At 53.5% G+C, this 14,992-nt stretch overlaps 1 protein-coding gene across 1 annotated transcript in view; it reads left to right on the top strand.

Moving 5' to 3' along the window:
- Positions 1-14,992, top strand: part of EPHB2 (EPH receptor B2) — a 136,576-nt gene that overhangs the window by 85,741 nt on the left and 35,843 nt on the right. Inside the window, exons 6-7 of the mRNA XM_060141961.1 lie at positions 8,755-8,910; positions 10,057-10,392. Coding sequence (XP_059997944.1) covers positions 8,755-8,910; positions 10,057-10,392 — 492 coding nt within the window. The remainder of the gene's footprint in view (positions 1-8,754; positions 8,911-10,056; positions 10,393-14,992) is intronic.

Here is a 14,992-nt window from a genome sequence, read left to right as displayed (position 1 = left end):
GGACTTAGCAGCCGGCTGCATGGAGGCTGGCTTGGGGGAAGCCCTGGGTTCCCCTCTCAGGCAAAGAGGAGGCGTGTTAACACAGCTCCTGCCTTCTGACTTCTGTCGTCCTGCCAGCTGCTGGCAGGGATCCACAGAGCCCGGGTCCCAGCAGGGGCAAGTGGGGGGAGCCTGGGCATGTGGGGGAGGGGGACAGGATGACTGACATCCCCTGGGTGGTCCCAGTAGGAGCTGCCACAGCAAGGGGATGACCCTGAGGCACTTCCTGGACTTAACCTGGAAGGGCAGGGCCCCCTTGAGGGAGGAAGGGCTGGTCAGGGAGGGGCCCCCTTCATCAAGCTGGAACACTGAGGGCCTCGGAAGCAATGTGAGAGTGTGGACTGTGGGGACACAGGCTCTGCCCCTATGTCTCTGAGTGACTTACGACGAGGCACTTCCTTTCTGTGAGCCTCAGTTTCCCAATCTCTAAAATGGGAATAACACCTCCTATCGCACAGGGTGATTATGAGGACTGATGAGGTTATGGGCTCCGGAAGCTCCTGGCCCAGCACCAGCAGGCTCATGTAGACACTCGGTGATCAGAAGCTCCTCTTTCCAGCCCAGGAGCTTGTCGCCTGCTTCCAGTGTGGCTTTGCCCCTGGCACAGATCAGCACCCTTGCCCAGCCCAGCTCAGGGGTACTGACTCCACTGGCTTAACTTCAGCAGCAAAAGCAGGAAGCGTGCAAAATGCAAAAGACACTTTGCATGAGGGAGACCCCAAAACCCCACCCACTCAGCCACAAGAACACCACAAGCTCAGCCCTGACAAACGCTCAGCATAAGCCCCTAAAAACACACAGATCAGTTCTTCCACAGTTCAAGGAGAAGGCAGGGCCCAGGGCTGGGTGCCTGACCCTGTCCACAGCCAGAGTCCCGAGCCTGGAAGAGGCCACAGAGATGGTCCCAGCCACAGCCAAAGGAGGCAGGAAGTGGCCTGGACTCACAGAGCAAGGGGCTGAGGGGGCAGCCGAGCCCTGGCCTCCCCCCTCTGGGCCTAGGACTCTTTTCTCTGTCCGAACTCCTCTCCCCGACCCACATCCAATACTACCTGGAGATCCCAAGGCAGGAAAGTAAGCCAGCTGCCCTTCAAACCTGGCACTGCTGAGCCCAGGACCACTCCCTGGCCCCTCCGCCCGCAGTGGCCAACAGTCAGCCCTGGTTGAAGACAGGCGTCCCAGACTCTTGCTTAGGTGTAGCCTCTAACAGGCAGGGCCTGGGCCTTTTGTCTGCATGACTCAGTGCCTAGTACACAATAGGGGCTTAATAAGCACCTCTTGAATAAATTCATAACTCACCATCTCCCCAACTGGACCCACACTCCTGAGGGCAGGGACTACTTCTTTGTCTCTCTATCCCCAGGTCTTAGCACAGAGCAAGTGGTGGGCCAAGAAAGAATGTATATAGTAAAAGGAAACACTTGCATAGCCCTTGATATGAACCAGGCAGGCACTACTGCAAGTGCCTTCTGTGAATTAACTCGTGTAATCTTCCCAGCAAATATAAGAGCAGTGTCATCATTCCCCCCATTATATAGACAAGGAAGCCAAGGCACAGAGAGTGAGGTGACTTACCCAGAGTCACACTGTTAGCAAGAGGCAGGCTTGGTATTCCGCCCTGGCAGCCAGCTACACAGTTCATACCCAGGTTCAACTTCATCAAGTTCTCGGGAGTGGGAGTGAGCCTGCCTCTACTCAGAGCCACAGACAGAGCCCTCTGGTCTACAGGGCCCCCCAGGAAGAGAGAGAAACTCCTTGCCCACCCTGGAGGCCTGGCACACTGGGCCTGACAACATCTGAGTCCACTGTGGCACCAGGCATTCTGGGGCTTAATCCGGAGTCTCTGGGAAGCGAAGGGGGAGCACAGCCGCAGGCCAGCCAAGGAGGCTTCGAGGATCACCCGGTGCCAATTAGCAGCCCCGCCGTGCCAGGGCCAGATGGAGCCCTGCCTCGGCCTGACTCATGGCTCATTCGGTCAATTATCACCTATCCCCGGAGCCCAGGGGGAAGGCCAGGAGAAAATCTGTTTCCCCGTAATCCTCTCTCCTCCTCCCAGCCGACTGCCATCCCTGCCTTCGGTTGCCTGGCTGAGGGCTCTGGGCGTCTGCAGAAGGCAGGTGCTGGTTGGCTGCTTTGGCTCCAGGTCCTGGGTTTGGGGCCCAGGCTTTGGCTCCACCTTGCTGAGTGACCCCAGCAAGCCCTGTCCCCTAAGTAGCCCTGACAAGATGGTCTCCACTTGTGTCTCCACTCAGCAACTTGATAATTTTGTGTCCTGGAACCACAAAGACCTGGAGTCAAACCTCAATTCTGCCATTTAGTAGCTGCGTGACCTTGAGGCATTCACTTCATCCCCTCTGAGCCTCACTTTCATCATCTGTAAAATGGGGGTGATAATGGTACCTACTTCCGTGGGTGGTCATGTGGATTTAGTGAGAGAACCCATGTAAATCACTTGCACTGGGCTTGGCACCCGGAAAGCACATAATAAGTGGGAATTTTTATTGTCCTTGCATGCTGGGTGAGTAATAATACCTAACATTTATATAGCGCTTGCTGTATGTTCTAAGCATTTTATGTATGTTAACTTATCAAACCCACAGCTCCTGCCCTCAAGTTGTTCACTGTCCAGTTAGGAAGACAGACCTGCCTTCGTTCGACAAACTGAATTAACTGAGCACCTACTATGTGCCATACCCTGTACTAGGTGCTCAGGGTGTAGAGATTAAAGCCCCAGCCCCTACTTAAACCAGGGTTCACCAACTAGTGGGTGGTTACATATGGGTGAGGTCCAGTGGTAGGATGGGCTGTTTTTTGGTGGCTTGGATCACAAGAACTGACTCTGGGCATTTCTTCCCAACTCAGTATTCAGTTATCTTAGATTGGTAGCATGAAATTTGCCCTGATGGGAGCATTTTCACCATAGAAATTGGCAAACACAACAAATCAGGGCTTTCCCCCCCTCCCCAGCCATTTACCAGCACACAGCCGTCCATGGAGTCTGAGTTGTGTGCTGTAGAGAGTGGAGGGCAGGCCTCCCAGAGGTGCACATGTCAGATTCACCAATCCAGCAGGGCAGGAGGATGGGAGAGAAGGACATTCAGGCACGGAGAACAGTGCGTATGCAGCCAGGGCATCCAGAGAACTGCCAACAGAAGAGAGAGGTGACAGATGGGGCTGAGAAGCATTCAGGAGGGTTGTCTGGGACTGAGGGCATTTCTGGGATGCAGAACTTCCAGCTTGAAAACTGGGGACAACTTGGTCACCCTGGTGGACAGGCTGACGGGAGGACCCGTGGGGAGAACATTGAGAGGTGGAGAGGGATCTGAGCATCAATGCAGCCTGGTGAAATTGACATGATAACAGCGGTAACAACCTGGCATTTACTTGGCCAAGTATTTTCTACCCCACTTTCTCATCTGATTCTCACAAAACCCTATAAGGGGTATATTCGTTCACTCAGCAAATGTATATTGAGCACCTGCTATGTTCCCACTACTCTGCCAGGAGCTAGGGAACCAATGAGAACCAGACAAACCCGGTTCTTCTTTTCCTCTCCAGGTACTTCCAGTGCAGGGTGAAGACAGATGGCACACAAGACAGACGTAATTGTTTTCTAATACAATTACAAATTGTGATGAGGCTCAATGAAGGAAACAGAGACTAAGACTGAGGGGAGTGGCAGGAAGGGTCAGGAAGACCCCAGAGCCGCCCTTGCAGGGCTAGGTGTGTGCATTCATTCTAAGTATGCAGGGAGCCCCTGGTGAGTTTGAGCTCTGATTCATTCTCGTCAGATCACTCCAACCACTGCGGAGGATTGGCGGGGAGGCAGAGGTGGAGCAGGCTACCCATTCAGAGGCTCTCACTGCATCTACACCACGCAAGTATCATCAGCGACCTTTCCGGAGGAGGAGACTGAGTCTCAGAGAGGGCGGGAGACCTGTCTGAGCCCACACACCTGTCAGAGGTGCAGCCACCCAAGTCTGTGACTGCAGCTCTCATTGTTTTCTTACCACTTCTGTACAGGAGACTCAGGTGTTGGCAGGACGGGGTGCCTTCCCAGCTGAGAAGCTAGAGCAGCGTGACCCCTGGGCCCCTGGGCGACGTGGAGGGGGAGCTGCCCCGGACCCCTCTTTGTGGGAGAAGAGGTGGCTGATGGGAGCTGAGTCCCTGGCACACCCTAGTCACTCAGTACACCTGGGATCAGAATCTGCCTCTGCTGGTAAAGAGCCATGTGTGTCTGCTCGTCTCTGGACCTCAGTTGCCTCAAATGTCAAACAAGGTAGCTGAGCTGGATACTCCCAGCTCTCACTACACCCATCCATCACTCACTAGGTACCTGACCTCGTATTCACAGTTTACAGTCCAGCCAGATAATTACAGATTTGTAAGTAATTAAAATGGGAACCTCAACCCTTTGTGGGGGCTGAGGGAAGACTTCCTGGAAGGGGGTGTACCTTCACTGTCTTAAAGGGGTGTACGCGTTTGCCTGATGACAAAGGGAGGGCATTCCAGGTAGTCAGGGCAGGAGAGACACAGGCCGGAGGTGTGTGTGTGAGCCTGGGTGGCACCATATGTGGTTGACTGTGGAGCATCAGGCACAAGGCTTGGGGTGGTGGGCACTGAGAGGGGGCAGGTGCCAGCCTTGGGGTCCTGAGTACCCGGAGGAATTTAGGGAGCTCTTGTGGATTTTTCTTAAGTAGCAGTTTTATTGTGGTATAACTCACATACCATACAATTCACCTATTTAAATTATACAATTAAGTGATTTTTAGTGTTTTCACAGAATTGTGTAACCATCACCACAGTCAACTTTAGAACATTTTCATCACCTCAGAAAGAAACCCCGTACCCATTAGCAGCCAGTCCCCATTCCCTGCTCTCCCCAGCCCCTGGCAACCACTAATCTACTTTCTGTCTCTGTAGATGTGCCTAGTCTCGACATTTTCATGTAAATGGAAGCGTACACTATGTGGCCTTAGTGTCTGGCTTTTTTCATGAAGCACAGAGTGTTTTCAAGGTTCATCCATGTTGTAGCATGTATCAGTACTCCATTCCTTTTTATGACCGAATAGTATTCCATTGTATACCATTGTGGATTTTTAAATGACACAGAAAGGTTTGTGCTTTAGAAAGCCGGCCCTGGAGCGTGGGCAGGAGGAGGCCAGATGGCCGTGAGAGGCTGAGGAGTGGGTGGGAGGAGCTTTCTGGATGCCCACGGGGGTGGGAGGGCCGCAAAGAAGAGCCAGGACTGGGCCCTGCTGAGGAGGAAAGACCTGGTAATTGATGGGCTGCAGGGGGTAAGGGGAAGGACGAGGCACCCAGGGTTCCTGGTGACCGGGTGGAAAGCGACACCACTTCTCAAGACAGAAGAGCGGGTTTTATGAAGCACAAAGCTACAGAAGATACAGAAAGCGTAGAATGCCCGGTGGGAGGGCCGAGTGGTGGCCAGGCAGTACAGCTAGTGGAAAGAGGCAGCCTGGGGAGTCAAAGAGGGGCCAAGACATGGCGATGGGAGAGGACAGTCGGGAAGGTGGTCCAGATGGAGGGGCTGGAACAGCGTGGAGGGGAGAGTGGGCAGCCACCCACCAGCCAGGCCCGCGGAACCGCCAGCAGATGGAAGAGGCGTGCTAAGCTGGGCAGGCTCTCGCCTGAGAGGGAGCCAGGAGGATCCCAGTCTTGGGACCAAAAGCTTCTGGCATCTATCAGGATAGTCCTAGACCCTCACAGGATCCCTGTGTCCCCATTCTACAGCAGAAGAAACTGAGGCTCAGAGAGGTCAACCGCTCAACTAGAGCCAGGGCTGCAGCCTGTGTGTCTTAACTAGACAGTGCCGAGATGGTGGGCTGCCCCTTCGTCCAGCCAGCAGGGAGAGGTGGGTGCCTAAGAGAGAGGGCAGGCAGGAGGACTCCGGGGTTCCAGGGCCAGCACGGCAGAGTGCAGAGAGCCCTGGACAGGCGCCCGGAGCAGAAGCTGCCAGTCCCTGCCCGGCACTCATGGACTGTTGGCCCAATGCAAGTCTCCTAAAGGCAGAAGAGTGTGGTGGTTAGGGAAGTGGCCTCTGCAGTCCGACCACCCGGGATCAAATCCCAGCTCTGCCACCGTAAGCCCACATCCTCGGAAAGTTGCTTCACCTCTATGCTTTCTTTCCCCCATCAGAAAATGAGGGTGACAACGTTACCTCTGTCATAGGGCTGGGTGAGGCATCGATGAGTTACTATGGGTTAAGTCCTTAGAACAGTGCCAGCATTTACTAAGTACTCAATAAATGTTGTCCAGTCCATATTTACACTCTGAGCCCTGGTTTCTGTACGATGGATGCCCGAGGCACTCACTGCCATCCTCCTCTTTGGTGTCACCATAGCCTGGTTGGTTGCATCAAAGTACTGTCTTTTCCTTGTCTGGCGGCTCCTTAAGGACTGGGCTGAAGCCGAGATCTTCTCTGAGATCCTGGCAGGGCCTGGTCAGGGTGGCATCAGCCAGGGCTGCAGGGTTAGGAAGGGTGCCACCTTCTGGAAACTCCCTCCAAAAAGCAGGCAAAGTAGGGCCCCAGGGGGGTGGGGGAATTCTGTTTTCTAGCACCCTAGGGGGAACTGTCCTTGGCTTATTTACTGGGACTTCCCTGAGATTGTAACTGCAACCCCTGCCTGACCCTGGGCCAGGCCCTGTTCATCACATACAATCCTCATGGCTACTCTATGGGGTAGATGCTCTCTTACCGATGAGAAAACTGTAGCTCAGAGAGGTTGAACTACCTTTCTGAGGTCACCCAGCAGACTGGTACGTGAACCAGATACAGTTTAATAATGCCAGGAATTGTTTAGGCAGTTTTGCCTGAATAACCAATGTAATCCTCATAACAACGCTAGGAGGTAGGTACTATTGTCCCCATTTTACAGATGAGGGAACAACTTAAGTGACTTGCTCAAGGCCAGATGGCAGGGACAGATTGCTAGGATGGGATTTGCTAGGCAGCTTGCACACTAACCACCGTTCCTCACTGCCTTTCTACTTAAGTGATCCCCAAAGCCCAAGCTCCTTCCACTTCAGCAGGCGGCTTCAGGAAGTATTTATGGAGCGCTGCTCAGTGCCAGGTCTATGCTAGGCACAGGGAAAGGAGCTGTGGTTCAGACAAGGCTCCGATCCTGGGGGAGCCGAGGGCATGGCCAAGAGATCCCCTTGATGAATAATTATGGCAGGGAGGTAAAGTACCCTGAACGCAAGTCATGTAAGACCGAGGAGGGCAGCATCTCTGAGGCTGGAGCTGGTTGAGGAGTTGGGAGGAGGGTGAGTTGCTAAGACTTGGACTTGCAAGATAAGCTTGAAGACTGGGCCTGAAAAAATGATTTCGGGAAATCTGTGTGAGCCATTTACATGAGGAAACTAACACTCAGAGAGGTGGAGTTTCTTGCCAAAGGTCACACAGCACATGAACATGGAATGCAATCCAGGTGAGAGCCCCCGGCCTGTGGACAATTCAGCCACATTTCATCCCAAGGAGGAACTTGTCCATTGGAAAGCCCTTCCCTCTCCACCTCTCACTTACCCCTTGCTTGATCCCCCACCTGAGGCACCACAACAGAGCTGTGATTATGAACCCCAGTAAGCAGAAGAAGGCCAAGAAAGGGGCAGGGCCTACACCCCAGGCCTCCTGATTCCCAACCCAGGGCCAGGAGGAAGGGAAGGGTGGATTTGCACATAGGCCCACACAGGAGTGGTCACCCTAAGCCCTGAGCTTTAGAGCCTGAATCCAAATCCTGAGCATCCCCCCAGAGCAGGGAAGAAGGCCAAAGCCCCTGGGAGAGCCCAGATTGCTAAATGCCCACCAAGTGTAAATACTGCCCTCCCCAGGCTGTCCCTGGTACTGCAAGCCCTCTTTATCTCAGTAAATTGATCAAACACCTGCTCTAATAACAGCTCCTATTCCCTGGGCACCTGTACCTTGCAAGACCTCATGCCATGTGCCTTACACACTTATGCCAAGTGCTCACAATAGACTGCAGAAATGGGTCTTAACATCATAGTTTTCCTAATAAAAAACCAAGTCTCAGAATGGTTAAGCCACTTGTCTGGGCCACACAGCTAGAAAAAGGCCAAAGCAGCAGACCCAGGTCTGTCTGCTTCCAAAGCCAGCGTCCTTTCCTGCTCTACCACATCACCTCTCTACATGCCCCGTGCTGTGCTAGGACTTTTCTTTACTGTAATCATCACAATCATCGGGAACCCAGGAATCTAGTTACAAGAATCAGAGCCCAGCCAGCCATTAGTAAACAAGACTGGGCCATGAGCACTGCCCTAGACCTCTGTAGAGCCTTCAGACTAAGTCAGAGCCCAGCCAGCCATTAGTAAACAAGACTGGGCCATGAGCACTGCCCTAGACCTCTGCAGAGCCTTCAGACTAAGTCAGGATTGGTCCTAGAAGCTGTAGCACAGCCAACCTGGAGTAGACAAAGGATGATTGCTTGGGGCACCAGCTGAACCCATAGATAGCTTCAGAGACAAGAAACCAGGTAGCCTGAAACCTTCTGGGCGCAGCTAGGACTGCCATGTTGGGGCCTGGAGACCCCCAAGAGCTTCAGGAGATGGGGCTCCCCATCAGTGACACTGTGTGGCTGCTCTGTGATCCTGTGTGGCCACTCCGTGATGCTGCACCGTCCTTCCAAGCCTGTGGCCTGAGTCCTCATATGGTTTCCCCAGTGACTCTCCTTGTCTTCTCTCCAGGTTGCCCATCTGGAACCTTCAAGGCCAACCAAGGGGATGAGGCCTGTACCCACTGTCCCATCAACAGCCGGACCACTTCAGAAGGGGCCACCAACTGCGTCTGCCGCAATGGCTACTACAGAGCAGACCTGGACCCCCTGGACATGCCCTGCACAAGTACGACCAGGGCCCCAGAAGGGCGACGCCTGACCGAGTCCCGAGTCCCTGCTGAAAAGCTCAGAGCGAGGGTTGGGTGGCTCTCCGGCTATAGTTTCCTAAGTGAGGAGCAGCCAGTTACTTGGTGGGAGGGGAAATGGAAAACTGGCTGGAAAGGACCATCCTGGGGTAGTCATGCTGCCAACATGCAGACACCACAGAGCTGGCATCTGGCTCCTTATCCCCTTCTGCTAAGTCACGTGGAGTATGAAGTCAAGGTCTTGATTCACAAAGGGACAGAGAATGGGAAGTTGGCAGAAGAAGAACCAACACAGGTGGTGTCTGTGGTAGAAAAGGCTTCCTAGTGTTCTTTCCTGGCAGCAGCTGCCTGAATCACAAGCCAAGATTCTCCAAGAACAGGGTGACTATGGGGGCAATGTCACAACCCTGTATCAGACAGGAATGGCAGTCAGCTGCAAGTAGCAGAGAGTTGACCCCAGTGGCTTAAACCATAAGGATTTATTCTCTCACATAATAGAAACCCAAAGATAGGCAGCCCTGGGGGTAGTGTGGTAAATCCATGAACTTCCCTGAGACCCAGCACTTTCTTCTGCTCCTCCATCCATAGCATGTGGTTTCTACCCTTCAGGTCACATCATAGTCCAACATTGCTGCTGAAGCTCCAGCCATCACACACATGCTCAGCAGCAGAAAGAATGAAAGGGACAAAAGGACATGCTGCAGCTGTCTCTTTTCTTAAAAAAAAAAGTCCTAACCAGCAATTTCTGTATATCAGTGGCCAGCACTTAATCACAAGAGGCTGGGAAATATAGTCTTTAGCTGGAGGTAGTTGCCACCCTGAATAAAATTGGGTTATAAGGAAAAGGGGGAAGTAGGTATTGAGTGGATATAATCCCCAACACAAAAAGACTATCCCTAGCGAGGAACACCAAGGAGGGTGGAGTCCAGGGAGAAAGGTTTAAGCAGATGTGTGTACCAGGATGCAAGTTATATTCTAGAAGCCTGTCTGTTGAGTGGAGAGGAGAAAGGATTTGGAGGAAACCTTGTGGGAGGCCTAAGCTGGAGCCAGGGCAGTGGGCACAGAGGGATCTCTTGGGGAACGTACCCCCAGAGCCCCCACTGACCGACACCTCTCCACCTCCCCAGCCATCCCCTCCGCACCCCAGGCCGTGATCTCCAGTGTCAACGAGACCTCACTTATGCTAGAGTGGAGCCCGCCCCGGGACTCAGGAGGCCGTGAGGATCTTGTCTACAACATCATCTGCAAGAGCTGTGGCTCGGGCCGGGGCGCCTGCACCCGCTGTGGGGACAACGTACAGTACGCACCCCGCCAGCTGGGCCTGACCGAGCCTCGCATTTACATCAGTGACCTGCTGGCCCACACCCAGTACACCTTTGAGATCCAGGCCGTGAATGGCGTCACCGACCAGAGCCCCTTCTCACCGCAGTTCGCCTCTGTGAACATCACCACCAACCAGGCAGGTAAGCACTTCAAATGCAAGCGCCCGGGGCAGCTCCGTGCCATGCTGAGCCAGATGGGTATCCTGCCAGCCCTTGTTAAAGACTCCTTCACATCTGTGGAGTGGTTTCCTCTTTTCCAAGGCTGTCCGTGTGATCCAGCCACCTGGGAGAGTAAGTGTTGCCTCTCTACTGTAGTGGCATATATAATAATTGCAGCATTTGTTGAGCATGTGTTATTGAAGGTGAGAGTAAAGCTGCTGTAACAAAAGGGCCCACTGTTCGGTGGCTTAAAGAACACAGAAGTGCATTGCTCTCTCATGTAAGAGTCCAGGGGTGAGCAGTCCAGGTAAGCAGGGTAGCTCTGATCCACTTGGAGATTCAGGGACCCGGGTTCCTTCCGTTTTGTCTCACCAGCCTCCATGCTCCTTGTCTGCTTGGTTGAAGCTGAGTTGCAGTTTTGTCTGCGCTCTAGCCTGCAGGAAGGGGAGAGACAGAAGACCCAGGGCAGCAATATGTTTTAAACAAGGTAGGCAGAAGTGGCACCCGTCGCTCCTGGGCATGGTCCACTGGAAAAAACGTGGTCACGGGACCTCACCGAGCCACAGAGGAGGTTGGGAGATGTAATCTCTCCCAGCCTAGCTCAAACCTCCATCGCAGCAGAAGGTGGGGAGACAGACTTCAGTGGACACCTAGCAGTTTCCACATGTGCTTTCTCTGAACCTTCAGCCCCCTCCAGTCTAACTCCACCAAAACTCCTCTCCCCAGGCTCATCTGTAATAATCCTTTCTGTGACCCCATGTAGCACCCCCATCATCTGCCCCTCTTTCCTTTACAACAAAAAAAGTTGCCAATGCCGTCTCACTACCTCCCCCCATCCCCTCTTCACTCCACCGTACTCGGGCTTCCGGCCCTACCTCTCCACCAAAGCCACTATCCTCAGGGTCACCTGGGACCTCCAGATGGCCAAGTCCAAGAGGCGCTTTCCAGCCTCATCCCCACCCAAGGGCCATGTGAGATTTTCAAGAACCTTCTGGTTCCTGTGGTTCCTGCAGAAGACTCTGTGGTTGGCATTGTGAGTGTGCCCCCCGGTTCCTCACTCAGCAACCTTTGCCAAGCCCCTGCTGTGAAGCGTGGTCTGGACCCCATCTAAGTAGAGCCAAGGGAGGTCAGGCTCCAGGACGGAAAGTGAATGGGCTGCCCAGCTTACCTTTCTGATGCCAGGTGGGGCCCACACAGTAAGCACTCAGGGCATCCAGAGATGGAGGTCCAGGAAGGCTTCCTGGAGGGGGCAGGATTTGACCTGCAGTTTGAAAGACTAACAGAATTTTGAAGGGAATGATAGGAATAAATGGAATTTGAGAGGGAGGAAGGGCATGCATAAGGACCCGGAGGGGGATGGGGAGCCAGCTCTGCCTGGTTGAGGAGTGCTTTCACACATGACCTCACTGCCACCCCACGGCCTCCTGGAGTAGGAGGAACCTGTGTCCTCATTTCACAGACGACGCTCAGAGAAGTTGAGTCACTAAGCTAGGCAGGGTGCAAGGCAGGCACTGACTAGGTCTAACAGACTCCAGTCCTCAGCACAGTCCACGGTGCCTCCAAGGAACCATGGACTGTGGGTCTGAGGAGCGTGCGTGTGTGAGTGTGCATATTTGTGAGAATGTGTGGTGTGTCATCGGATATGTCCGAGTGACCATGTGTTTGTGATTTCACGTGACTGGCCATGTGGCTTCTCACATATACGTGCATTTGTGAGCATGGGTGTGTCTGAATCTGAGGGGCTTGAGTTTGTATATCTGAAGGTGGCTCAGCCCGTCCGTGTGTTTGTGTGTGGGAAGGAGTGTGGTTTTGTTTGTCAGCGTTCGTGGTGCTGCTGGGCCAAGAGGGTGCGGTTACGAGCATGTGCTGCAGCACTTGCAGGCCCGTGGGTACATTTAAGCCGCCCTCAGGTTGGGGTTGGGATGGCACTGACTCAAGGAGGGCAATCTGAGAGAACTCTCCAAAGCCAGCAGCTGTTGGCAAACACACCTGGCTGTGAGTCTCTCCAGCTTGACAAAGCTCTGAGGGAGGGAAGCCAGGCTCCCAGTGGGGGTGGAGGCGAGGGAACTCTCTTCACCTGGGAGGAGCTAGAATTCCCCAGAGCCCCTGGAGTTCTTTCCCTAGCTGTGGAGGCCTCCCCTGCATCCATTTGGGAGCCCTGAGTGTCAAACTGCCTACTTAACCAGCTCAGCTTATTAGCAGCAAAGGCTTCTGGGATGGACCCCTCCTGTCTGGAGCTGGAAGTTCCCAGAGAATAGAGAGATGGGGCAGAGTGGAAGTGAGGGCTCCCAGAGAGGAGGGTGCAGGGGGAGCCCTCAGGATTAAAAGGCAGAAGCAGTGAGGAACAAGCCCCGGGTTAGGAACAGGGGACCTGAGTTTGAATCCCAGTTTTGTCATTCAGTTGCTATGTGACTTTAGTGTATTGGTCAGTTACTGCTGCAATGATGCTGCATAACAAAACCACCCCCAAACCCAGTATTTTACAATAATATTTATTTTCTCACTCACTAGTCTCTGGGTCAGCTAGGGTTTAGCTAATCGGCACCAGGTCCTCTGAAGTGGGCAGAGCTCCAGAATGTGGGCTGGATTCAGTCTGTTCCATATGTCTGCTCATTCTCCTTGGACTAGCAGCCCCCCAGGCTTATTTCTCTTGTGGTGAATGGTGTGAACACAAGTGGCCGAGCCAAGCCAGGCCACATAAACCCATGCCATTGCCTGTGGCACAGTCATCCACAGTGAACGCACCCTGCAGGGCTCTTTGGCAGAGAGTGTGGGTGCGTGATCCTGTTACAATAGAGGCAGAGCTGAGATCACCCATCCAACCTATCACACTTGAGAAAAATCAGTTCCTCCCTCTGGGCCTCAATTTCCCCACCAAATTGTGCATCAGAACTGTATGAGAGCTTTTTCAGAACACAGGTCCCCTGCCCCCACCCCAGACCTGCTGAATCAGAACCCCAGGAATAAGACCTGGGAATCAGCATTTTAAACAAGTGGCTCAAGTGTTTCTTAGCATCAGACAAATTTGGGAAAGTCAGGTCTAAGTGAATCCAAGCCCCTGTAAGCCCTCAAAGCCCTGAGGCTTTCTGGGTCATAACCACCCTTTCCCCCTCCTCTTTGTTCCAAGCCCCTTAACAAGCCCCCCTCTCTCATAGATGCCCAGAGCCCAGCTGGGGGCTGTGCAGCCCACACACCCTCACCGCACTATCCCCCTTTGCCAGAGGAGGAAACAGAGGCCCAGAGAAGCGGAGTCATTTACGCGAAGTTCTGCTACTCAGTGGGCTCAACTAGGATTTAAACCCAGGACCATGAAACTCCAAGTCTACACTGTAGAACAGACACTTCCTGCCATTGAGATTTATGCCCTGGTTGGGAAGATAAGACATGGACAGAGTTTACATATTAGATGGCATGAATGAGGACCCAAGGAGGGGTCTGGGAGGTGAGGGAGATCACAGGCAGGAGAAATCATTTCCTCCTGGGGAATGGGAGAAAGGCATGCCATGGAAGACTTCTTGAAGAGGAAGCATTTGAGCTTAGCTCTGAAGAATAGAGAAGCTTCTAATAAGCAGAGATGGAATCATGCGGAGAAGAAGGTATCCTAGGAGAGGGAAGTACAAAAGGCAGACTGGAGGGAGAGTTCTCCTTTCTCTTCCTCCAAGGCACCAAGCTTCTCTGCCACAGGGTTTTTGCAAATGCTGTTCCCACTGCTTGGAATGCTTTGCCCCTTTCCCCCTTCCTTTTTTTTTTTTGCGGTGCATGGGCCTCTCACTGTTGTGGCCTCTCCCGTTGCGGAGCACAGGCTCCGGACGCGCAGGCCCAGCAGCCATGGCTCACGGGCCCAGCCGCTCCGCGGCATGTGGGATCCTCCCGGACCGGGGCATGAACCCACGTCCCCTGCATCGGCAGGCGGACTCTCAACCACTGCGCCACCAGGGAAACCCTCCCCCTTCCTTTTGACCTAGCTCATCTTCATTGACCTTCCTGACCTGGTCACATGCCCCCAGCACCATGGCCCTCAAGTTCCCGTGGCTGAGATTTTAGCTTCATGTCTTTGATCATTTCATTCCTGTCTCCCCGCCACCACCACGCATTGGTTCACAGTGAGTCTCCTTTCCCTCCCTGTGGTTCTCCTGGAGCCTAGACAGGGGCACACCACAATGTATGCTTGGTGAGCAGTTGCCCAGGGGTCCAGAGAAGCATGGAGTGAGGTGGGGTGTGGAGAGGTACGATGAGGCTGGAAAACAAGACTGGGGACTTGATTTCCAGACAAATGTATTCAGTGCTTGGTTTTAATTGGACCCTAAAATTCAATATATAAATATCTAGCTCATGCCCTTATAAGGAAAAAGTATTTCTTTTGGGCAAGTGACTGGGCCTTGTTCGCTATCCCTTGGCATTCACCAGGGCCAGAGCTGTCGTCTGACTTCATAAAGCCGTCACGCTGCCTTCGAACTATACTCCGCCACTCCAGAATGCCTTTCCGTCCGTGTTCACGAGTCCTCTCAGGGCCCCCCAGAGACGGGAGGCCAGGCTGGGCTGCGTATCCCCACTTGGAGGATAAGGAAACAGGATTGGGAGA

Source organism: Lagenorhynchus albirostris, chromosome 2 (genome assembly GCF_949774975.1).
Source record: "Lagenorhynchus albirostris chromosome 2, mLagAlb1.1, whole genome shotgun sequence".
NCBI classification, from domain to species: Eukaryota; Metazoa; Chordata; class Mammalia; order Artiodactyla; family Delphinidae; genus Lagenorhynchus; species Lagenorhynchus albirostris.
Note: the sequence above shows the minus strand (reverse complement) of the source record. Positions and strands in the feature narration are given on the sequence as shown.